General features: G+C 45.8%; 1 protein-coding gene across 1 annotated transcript; it reads right to left on the minus strand.

The window, feature by feature from the left end:
• Positions 1–7,210: 7,210 nt before the first annotated feature.
• LOC147466124 (uncharacterized) lies at positions 7,211–8,546 on the minus strand. The gene has a single exon (XM_086513397.1). It carries the CDS (start codon positions 8,544–8,546, stop codon positions 8,226–8,228), a length of 321 nt encoding a protein of 106 aa, XP_086369523.1. The 3' UTR covers positions 7,211–8,225.
• Positions 8,547–11,279: the final 2,733 nt, after the last annotated feature.

An 11,279-nucleotide genomic window follows, 5' to 3' on the forward strand; every position in this document is an offset into this window, starting at 1 on the left:
GAGAGAGAGAGAGAGAGAGAGAGAGAGAGAGAGAGAGAGAGAGAGAGAGAGAGAGAGAGAGAGAGAGAGAGAGATCATCCATGCTATCCTCACTGCAACCTTCATTCACGCTACTCTTGGTGCAACATGTGTGTGTGTGTGTGTGTGTGTGTGTGTGTGTGTGTGTGTGTGAGAGAGAGAGAGAGAGAGAGAGAGAGAGAGAGAGAGAGAGAGAGAGAGAGAGAGAGAGAGAGATGAAATGAAATGCTATATTAACGTCTTCAAAAGGCCAAAATGACCTATGAGACCAAAGCGTTACAATGTGGTGAATCTGATACAAAGTCAGAGTAACAAAATGATAAAACAAAAGTACTATGGGATCCTAAACTGGTAAGTGTGAACTAAGCAGCTAGCTAGGATAGCTAAATCAGAAGTCACAAGAAATCCAGCATCGGTTGTTGGTGGATCTCATCAATCTCCTCCATGGACAGTAGTCTGACCGGGTGTCGTGCATGTCGGGCCAAAGTGATCTGAATCCTCTGATGTAGCCTCCATCGATGATGTGTAGTCCTCCACAATCGTGTGTCTGGATCTCCCCAGCTCAGTCGCTCGATCGATCAATGTGCCTCTGGTGTGAGGCGACAAGATTTGATGTGGTAGTAGCTCCTCTGGGTGTCCAATGTCTGCTCTAAAGAAGTCTGTGATGTGTCTCTGAGATTGGCTAACCTCTCCTCTCATCAGGCTCTCTCTGTGTCTGCGCAACTCGAGCAGGAACAAACCCAGGCATCTCTGATCCTCGTACCTCATGACTCTGGAGAGTGGTCCAAAGCCCTCTCTGAACAAGCAGTGGAAGTGGCCTCGTATCTCGTAGTAGACGGGGCAGTGGCATGTGTAGTGTAACTCTGTCTCAGGCTCCATGTCACACAGGGTGCATGTCCTGTCCTCTGCTGGCACTCCGCTATATCTCGCGGTCTCGATCTGCACAGCTGGTGTGAGGATGTGCGTATCTGGCCAATGGCACACCGTATCCCATGAGACAGGTGGGTGTCCATGTATTTGGGCCTCGTCACAAAACCGTCCGTTGTAAGCTGGAGAAGATGCTCTCTGTAGAAAGCCTTCTTCGTGCCCAACTCCTGTGCTAGCTGTATCCATGTCCTCCTGGTGTCCAGCTGAATCAGGCCCTGGCGGATGAGCTTGGTGGTCTGGGACTGTGTAAGAGTCAGAGAGGGTGCATCCAGTGAGTACTGGAAGGGGGGCAGTCTGTCTATACTGAATCCATGTGCCTGGAACCATGACGTCATCTCCCCATACCAACATGTTGTCTCCCTGCCTGGCTAACTGTCGAGAGGACTCAAGTGCAAGGTGGGCATATCTGTCTTTGGGAAGTTCCACAAGCGGTGTAGGAAGGAAACAGATCTGGTGAGCGCATCAACTACTAGTGGGGGGGCAGCTAGCTCTGCTCGGACAATGGCACGTGGTGCTGAAGCCTTGGCTCTGATGAGCCGCGAGATCATAGAGACCAGAGGCTTCTCCATGTCCCCCCATCCATCAGTACGACCTGCTCTCCCGTGATGATCCAATGAAGGCCCCCATATCTCAGCTCCATAGAGCAATACAGAAGCCACCAAAGTCTCAAAGAGCCAAAGCTTCGTCCAACGCTCCTGAAATTGAACCTGTGAACACATCCTCTCCAGTCTCCCCAATGCCGAATGGGCTCTGGTCAATCTAGTCTCTGCTGCTCTCCTAAAAGAAAATGCTAGTCCACTAAAAACCACCCCAAGGTAAGCGTAAGTATATGTATATCCCATTGTCTCCTAGCCATATGTGAATACGGGTGCTGACCTCCTGATCCACTATGGGGTGGTATGAAAAACCATGACCTTGGTTTTACCAAGGTTGACAGACAAGCCACTCTCATGGGCAAACCTATGCAAAGCATCCAAGTGACGTTGCATCCCCTCCGGAGAGTCAGAGATCAACACAATATCATCAGCATATAACAATAGCGGAATCCATGTTCTTGCCAGCGGTGCCCCTCGATCACTATCTCTCTCAATGTAGTCAGAAACCTCATCCACATACATACCAAATAGAGTAGGAGAGAGCGGGCATCCCTGCTTCACCCCAATAGTGGAGTGAACCGGTGTAGATAGACCCTCTGAGGTGCGTACATGCCCTACTATTAATCTGTACAGTGCCATGATCCCCCAAATGAGCTCTGTGGGTACTCCGATCTCCTGTAATTTGTGCATCAATCTAGCTCTAGGTACTGTGTCAAATGCTTTGCGGAAGTCCACAAAGCTACAATAGATCCGTCTCCCACGGGATTTGCCTTCCTCGATGATGGCCCTGAGTGTCAAAATATGGTCAAGAGTGGAGAAACCTCTCTTGAACCCTGCCTGCCCAACAACACGCATTCCCTCCCTCTCTGCCCACCTATTCAGTTGCTGCTCAAGAATGGATGCGTACAACCGTGCCAATGTGTGTCCAATCATGATAGTGCGATAATTTCCAGGCTCCATAGGATCTCCTGACTTGAAGATAGGTATGATCGTAGACAGGCTCCAAGTATCAGGCAAGCTCTCACACATGGCACGGTTAAACATAACTACTAGAAGCTCTGCTAGTAGATCTCTGGCATGCATGAAATGCTCAGCCACTAAGACATCATGATCATATGCTCTCCCAGTCCTCATCCTGTCAATGGCCTTCTTCACCATCTCAACGGTGAAAAAGGCACATATGTGTGGGCATGGATCGGGGGGGTCGGGAAGGGGCTGCTGTCCAGAAACTATGTACAAAGATGATGTGTAATGACCCTAGGTCTCTGTAGAGGTAATGGCAAGGGGGGGAGATTGCTCATGAAAGAGTCTCCATGCCTCACGCGAGTCCTAACTCAAGAATAGCTGGTATAAATCCTGATCTAGTCGAGCCAAAAATGCCCTCTTCTTCCGCCGCACTAGGCGTCGGAAGTCAATTTGTGATTGTCTGTGTCTGATGCCCCCCAAAGCACTTCCCTCTGAAGTCTAGCTCTAGTCTGACGGCATTCCTCATCGTACCAGCTGTTCTGAGACATGCTACTAGAACGACATCTCTACTCGGGCTGTGTGTGCGGGTATGCCTCTACTACTGCATCATGTAATGTTTGTGTCAGTATGGTAGTAAGCTCCTCCAGAGGTCACCCCGGCTCCTCAGTGGATAGGCGCCTGTAAATCCCATCTATGTATACAGAATTCGTCTCCCGCGTGAAGGTGTAGCGAGTAGCTACTACCCATGGAATGTGTGCTACACTGAATTGGAAAGAGATGGTCAACGACACAATAGCATGATCCACTGCCACCCCCACTGGTCTAGGCCCAACTATGAGATCCTATATACTAGATATGAGGCTCGGTTGTGCCATGACATAATCCACCGTGCTGGCTCCATGTCTGTGTGGAAAGCATGTGAAGCCTCCCGCATCGGGAAATCTCTGTAGGCCATTCAAGATGGCCAATCCATGTGCAATCCCCATGTCCTCAAGTGCCGTCCATACTCAGTATGATCCCCATCTTGTGTTATTCTGGATAGACCCGTCTCAACAATATCCAACTCTCTCAGCATCTCCACTGAAGTATCATAAAACATAGTCTAATGATGGGCAGTTCTAGCATTGAAGTCCCCTAGAATGATAATGTCGCCATCTCTAGAGAATTCCCATATGTCATGATCATCCAAAATAGAGAAGGGGGACTTTCCTCTGGCTGGTGCATATACTGACGTACTCGGAGGAAAGTAGCAAATGGCAATGTAAAGATATCTACGAGTCTCTGCTCTCAATCTCACCCACATGTACCTAGCTTGCGCATCCCTACGAGCTATATGTATCAATGGCTACAACTCCTCCCTGAATAACACTGCCACTCCTCCTGAGCCCCGTCCTCTGTGCTCTGATCGTGTCTCCTGTCTACAAACTGTCTCCCATCTGTATCCATTTATGTGAGGCATAGATTGCCCAGGGGCCTGATGTGTCTCAGAGTAGAAGATGATGTCTCTACCCGTAAAACTCTCCTTAAAAGCACCCACATCAAGATGCATAGATCCATTACAATTCCAGGTAGCAACTTTGAGTGTGGTCCCATAGGTCTCACACCGTAATGTGGAGCGTGGCTCCAATATCACCACTCTTCCATCTCGATAAAAAGCGATCTTACCTTTTTCCCTTGCCGCTCTCATCTCTGGCATTACCTCCTGCATATGAGCGATCTGTGAGAGGTTAAGATCATCCTCGAGAAAGATGCCCGTTTTCTTAAGAGTTGGTCTCTTCTTCAAAAAGTCCTTCTGATAATGGAAATTGCCTATGAACTTTGAAAGTAGCGGAATTAGGAAGTTAGGTGAAGCACTTTTAAGAGATTACTTTGTGAGCATAGCGGGTGAACTTAGTTGATGGTAGCAACATAACATGGTACTTAGTTAACTTGGCATGAACAATACTTTTGCAAGAGAGAGAGAGTTTAGAGAACATGACAATAGTTGAGGACCGGATTCATATGGAGCCGGTCCCCCCTCCAATAGGCATTTGTATTATAGTTTCTCCCATCAAGAGAGACGTGATGCAATGAAGATGGAAAGCCTCATGCATCACAAACATAACATAAACTTGAAGAAAGCATTAACTATCCCAAGCCTCAGTCCCAAGGCCTCAAACACCTTCGAAGGTGGAGAGAGCTAGTGGGGAATGAGGATAGGGAAGAGGAAGAAGAAACATTCCATAGGAGAAAGAGGTAGTTCCTCACTTATCATTACTCTTCTTGCTAGCATACATAATAGCATAGTAATGGAGATGGAGAAGATGGCAAGCTTAAGCATTGAAGCATGGCTCTTGGTTGGATTTGCATTCCATAGCCAAGAGTGTTGGTGTAGGCTTTCACTCTCACAAGCTTGGAGAAGGAGGTGGTGCTCCTCAACTTTCACCAAGAGAGAATGGTGTCTCAAATGAGTGTGTGTGATGGTGTATATCCCCCTAGCATCCCCCCTCCTTGCTTTGGGCGAGTGGAGACTTTTCCACATGCTGCAGGCTCATTGGACCCCTCTCCCCCTGGCCAATCACATGTAGCATGCAGTCAAGTACATGGGTAGACTTTTGACAAGTGTCCTCCTTACCCCTTAGAGAGAGAGAGCTTGAAAATATCTACATATTTTCTAGATGGAAGTAGAAGCTCATTGGACCCCTCTTTAGCCCAACCAATAGCATTCAATCACACTATGTGGTTAAGCTCAGTGAGAGTTTGACATGTGTCCCATGTGCTCTTTTAGAATTCCCCTAACTTTGAGAATTTTATGCATAGAAAGTTTCTGAAGCAACTTCCTCATTAAGTGAGTATGTTCTCTTTTGACTCAAGCATCTTACCGCCCCATGCATAGGAAGCTTCTCAAGCAACTTGCTCATTAAATGTGACAAGTACCTCAGGTACCTTAGTCATCAAGCATGACAAGCACCTTAAGTGGAGTTCCCACCTCAAGCACAACCCTAGCTTGCCTAAGTTTAGGTCGGGTTCCCACCTCAAGCATAGCCCTAGCTTGCTTAAGGTTCCCACCTCAAGCACATCCCTAGCTTGCTTAAGTTTAGGTCGGGTTCCCACCTCAAGCACAGCCCTAGCTTGCTTAAGGTTCCCACCTCAAGCATAACCCTAGCTTGCTTAAGGTCAAAATGACTTTTAACACTAACCATTGAAGGTCTTTAATGAAGCTAACCCTAAGGTCTTTTAAGCTTCATTAGTTAACCTTGCTCTTTGACAGACCATCTCTCATTTGGGCCCCTTTACCATTGGCCCCGTGTTGAGATAGATCCGTAAGCACATGTCTATATTCTAACCCTTGTTCCCGTTTATTTTTCCATATTAAATGATCAGTTTAATATGAGAAAATCATTTGGGTTGGTTAGATATTAGATATTTGATGACACCTTCTTCGCTTCCATGGAGGAAAAACGAAGGATGAGTGCCCTTTCTTTTGAGGTTTCTCCCTTGCTCCCATTTTTCTTGTTGCCCACTCTCCATGCTCTTGTGTGCATCGGCTCATGAACCCCCATCAAAGCCATGAGTTCTTTTACCTCTTCGTCCACATTATCTTTGTCTTTAAGGCCGCAAATTCTCACATGTAGAGAGCGCACACGCCTTCTTTGCTCCTCTTCTAGTGTTAGGTTAATTATGGTGGGTGTGGACGTTGTTGTTTCCTTGCTTTCCCCCTTCTTGGCAACCTCAATCCATTTCTCGGCCTCATCTGCCTTCTGTTGAGTTTTTGTGATAGCGTCCACCCAAGAGGTCATCATTTCTTTGTGTTGCTCTTCCCCCTCTTTGATGGCTTGCACTTGTTCTTTGATTGTGTTGAGCTCTTCTATTACTGACGGTTCCTTCTTCAAGTGTGTTTCGTGAGCGTGCCTCGATGAGATCCTTCTTGAGTGATGCAATCTCTCCGTCCTGGGCCGTCAGGACTCCCATTGCCGTGATCTTGCTTTCTTGGGCCGAAACGTCGCGATCCTCAAGCATTCTTATTGTCCCTAATAGTTGGCGGTTGATATTGTTAATGGTTTCGACCATTTCTTCTTTGCATTTTGAAACTACATCTTCTAAGGGGTCTGCCTTATCATTTTTCTTCCTCATGTTTGACCGGTGTCTAAAACGAGGAAAAATTGGTCTACACTCACAGGTGCTTCCACATTATGCATGCATGTTCCACACTAAGCCTACATGGTGCATTTCCTGCAATTTCTGCGAAATACGACCAAAGCGACAAAAGACCCCGTTTTAGAGAGAGAGAGAGAGAGAGAGAGAGAGAGAGAGAGAGAGAGAGAGAGATATCAAATGAAATGAAATGTTATATTAACGTTGGAAAGGGGAACAAACCTAGCACACTCCTAACTTGCCTCTCTATAGCCCAGGGATTAACCCGCACCCCTAACCATGCAGATTCACACACACACACACTTTTTGTAAATTTGCACTGCACCGGCTTGCTTTCAAAGGTCCCGACTACACACACTCAAGACATAATCACACAAGGCTCTCCCGACAGCACACCATTACACATGTCTGTAAACACATTCGCAATCAATAGCAGGCTGCACTAGCCTCAACCACACACAAATTGCTCGCACAATCACTCTCTTTCTCACTCCCTATGCACACACACTGTCAGCGAATCCGGAGCCACACGTTTCCACGGATTAACCCGTACAAGACAAGACGAAAGAGACAAGAGAACTCAAAGAAGTGAACAAGACCCTAGACAACCAGGATATCACAAAGGCGTATGTACAATGATGGCGACGATCGATTCGGTGCAATCCGGCACCCTTCCTCGGCTAAAGGCAGCCCACACTGGCGGCCTCACTCTCTGCTTCACAGGTCTTTGTCAAAAAATTCTCAAGGCCACCCTCGTTGGCAGCCCTAATAGCACTCCTTTTGTATGTAGTCCTCGGTACTCCTTGCACTGGCGACCCCCAGTTTTTGTTCACGACATGCACTCTTGGCACCTCTTCATGCAAACTAGACCCTGTAACCCTTTCTCCTCTGCAGCTTTTTCTTACTACTCACGACCCCTTCCCTGTAGCCCTGCACAGCCGGTATTGGCCCCTCCTTTGATGGTGTTGCTCTCCTGCAGCCCGTTTCCCCCCGCCTACCTTAACTGGCGCACCCGACCGCCCTCAACCCGTCTACTGCAGCTCATCACCCCGGTGGTGGCAACCCCCCATGCAGCTCCTACTGGCCACCCCTTGGGGCTCCTCCTTCATGTGTTCAATCAAGGGTCCCCCTCTAACGCTCATCCCCTTTGTCTGTCTTTTGCATGCTAGAATACCCTCAACTCATCACCTGAAACTTCTGTAGGTCACGGTTCTGATGAAGCTCCTCCCTTGGAACCTCTACATGTAGTGCCCAGAGTGTATCTCCTCTTCCTTGTTTGTGGCACCCTCAATCCCTCTGTAGGTCGTAACCCCAGCCCACGACTAGCTCTCAGTGCCACCTTTCCTTGCTCATGCACTTGAAGGCTACTGTAGATGCCACCTTGGCCTTGCTCTGCGTAGCTATAGGCGGGCCCTCTCCCTCCAACTCATGCTCATGGCCTCCCAATCTTGCTCGCGTCCTTGCAGAGGCCCTCATTCCACACCATCCACTCCAGTCATGGCGACTTTGTGAGCTCTCCTCCCTACGAGTCCTGCATGCTCACTAGCTCACAACCGGTCCCCTTCTCATGCACCTGGCAACCACTTATTGGCTCTCTCCATGCAGTCGTCGTGTCTTCTCCCGTGCAAGGTCGCTACCAGACACAACTTTCCTACCCTCTGTTGCTTCTGGCCTACCACTGCTCACGGCTTTTCCAACATATTTGCGCCCCACCCCTGCATATCCACCACCTTGCAAAATTCCTTTTTTTATCAAGCCCTTTGAATTGGGCCGCCTTCCAACGCTGTCCTTTATTGACCCTCGTTGGTCGATCGAAGAAACCTCCTTCGACTTCTCCTCTGGCACACCCTTTCGACTCTCCTTATGGCAAGCATCCCACCATGATAGCAACCTGCAGTCGATCATCCGTGTATAGCTTTGCATCCCTTAGCACGGTGACTCGTGCTCTCGTGCCAAGGTCAACATGGCCGCAAACCGAACATAAAAAAAACTAAGCCACCATAATGGGACATAACATCTCAATGGAGGCCTGCTTGACAATGGTCTTCAAGCACAAGGGATCAAGCATCATGTATACATTAGAGCACTCTCTGAAGAAGATATCCACCAGCTTTACCATCCTTAAGCTTCGACTTAGGAAGCCAAGCTTGAAAACCACATCTAGTCTGTTAAATACCTCATTTGACACACACATCCTGGAAGTAGAGTCTCCTGCAGACATCTTGATCAAAATCTTATATCATAAACCTCATAGTGCTTGTATCCAGTACCTTGTGTCTCGTTCCCGATCTTGCGATATCAACATTTGCTCCTGTCATCTGTGATAAGAAGAAACAATTGCAGTTCCGACTAGAGAGTGCTCCATCCCTATGTACCTGTCTCCTAGCTGCACCAAATACCTGCTCAAAGTCCTTGCCATTTGCCTGCAAACTACCATGCTTGGGCTTCTTGCACTTCCATAGGCCGACCATCTTCAGTTGTCCCAACGTCTTCAAAAGGCCAAAGTGACCTATGAGACTAGAAAGTTACAATGTAGTGGATCCGATACAAAGTCAAAGAAACAAAATAAACTAACTAATTAACAACATAACAAAACAAAAATAATATGGAATCCTAAGCTGGTTGATGAGAGAGAGAGAGAGAGAGAGAGAGAGAGAGAGTATGAACTTACTCTCATTATAGCCTGTGTGTGTGTGTGTGTGTGTGTGTGTGTGTGTGAGAGAGAGAGAGAGAGAGAGAGAGAGAGAGAGAGAGAGGGTTTTCTTGTTGTCGACTGTACAAAGAGAAAGAGAGAGGAGGGGGGGCACCTTCAAGCAATTGTTCTTATAGTCAAAATTCAACAGGTTGGGCAAGTTCAAGCTGGTGGAATCCAAGACAGACAAGCACAAGGTGGGAGCGAGCAAGTTGTAAGTCGATGAAGGCAGGCAGCGAAATCATAAGTCGGTGAAGGCGGACGGTAGGAGGCAACTTTTGGCTATATTCGAAGATTTTTTACAAACATGTATGGATGGAATTCATTCAGCATCATCTTACAAAATAAAAGTTGTCTAATGGTTTTTCTTTACCATTGCCTATGAACCTTTTGGAATCTTTGTCCCCTTACGACACATGTAGGTTAGTAATTGCTTCATCCCTGGAATTTTTTATTGGGATCTTTATAGGTGTTCTCCCCTTCAAAATTAGAATTTAGAGGTAAATCTCAAAATTTGTTAGGTGCGAACAATAAATTGGTTTTTTTTAGCACTTCAGTACACAAAGCTGTTTTCAAACAAAAATAACTAACTTGGAAAACCTACATATTGAAATTTTACGAATTTTTTAAAGGTTTTTACGCTAAATTCCTTTGAGCTTTGCAAGTGCTCTAGCCTTAGAGTTGGAATTCACATATGATTTGTACATACAAATGCACTAAACTTAGGTTTTTTTAAAGCGCTTCAAGAAAAATTAAAATTTTTGAGACAAATCTCAAAATTTATAGACGTGTTACACTAAATCGGGTTTTTTCCTCCGCACTTTGAGACACAATGCTTTCTCCCAAAATTTTTGTAAATTTCTCATAAATTTGTAGGTTTTCTCACCTTCAAATCTAGAATTTATAGGTAAATCTACAAATTTTAGGTGGGATTACACTAAACCTAGGTTTTTTTTGAGCATTTGCCATACAATAAAACTTAGAAAACCTACATATGAAAATTTTAGAGGCAAATTTACTATGAAGGTTTTGCACTAAACATTTTTGAACTTTTCTCAAAACTTTCTAGGTTCTATGAAATTTGTAGTTTCTTTGAACTTTGTAAGTGTTCTCACCTTCAAGTTAAAATATAGAAGTAAATCTCAAATTTTGTAGGTGAGTTTATACTGAATCCAGGTTTTATACTCCGATCGTTGTGGGTGTCCTAACCTCCAAACTAGAATTTAAAGATAAAATTTGTTAACATTAAAACCTAGGTTTTTCGCAAGCGCTCGGGTACACAATAGTTTTTTGCAACAAGATTTGAAAAATGTATGTACGATAAATTTAAGAGGCAAATATACTATGATGTGAAGATGGCGATTCTTCATGGGAATCTTGAAGAGGATGTCTACATGAAGCAGCCATAAGGTTTTGAAATAAAGCCTTAAAAGTTGAGAATGGCAGAATTGGTGTGTAGACTCAAAAAAGCTTTGTATGGCCTAAAGCAAGGCTCAAGGAAGTGGTACATCAAGTTTGATAAGTACACTCAATCCCAAGGTCATGTCCGGATCCAAGAGGATCATTGCTTGTACACAAGCAGGTTGAATGATGGTTCCCTTATTATTCTCATCTTGTACGTGGATGATATGCTTATAGCCGAGAAGTCCTAAGATGAGATCGCACTTCTCAAGGATTCCTTAAGCAAGCAATTTTCCATGAAATATTTGGGTGATGCACATCATTTTCTTGGTATGCATATAATGAGAGACCGTAAGCGTGAAATACTTGAACTATCACATGAAGAGTATATTCACAAGGTCTTGCAATTTTTTAACATGCAAGGGGGGAAGGCATTGAGTACCCCAATGGTTGCATATGTAAAACTTAGCAAGAATGATTGCCCCAAAGTGGATGGTGAAAAGGCAGAGATGGAAAAGGTGCCATATTCTTTGGCAGTTGGCAGT

The sequence above is a fragment of the Adiantum capillus-veneris genome, chromosome 1, assembly GCF_014529385.1.
Source record: "Adiantum capillus-veneris isolate H3 chromosome 1, ASM1452938v2, whole genome shotgun sequence".
Classification (NCBI taxonomy): domain Eukaryota; kingdom Viridiplantae; phylum Streptophyta; class Polypodiopsida; order Polypodiales; family Pteridaceae; genus Adiantum; species Adiantum capillus-veneris.

Bases quoted from the DNA above. Each gene is read 5' to 3' on its own strand.
- LOC147466124 (XM_086513397.1), bottom strand. From the start codon at position 8,546: ATGATCGACTGCAGGTTGCTATCATGGTGGGATGCTTGCCATAAGGAG.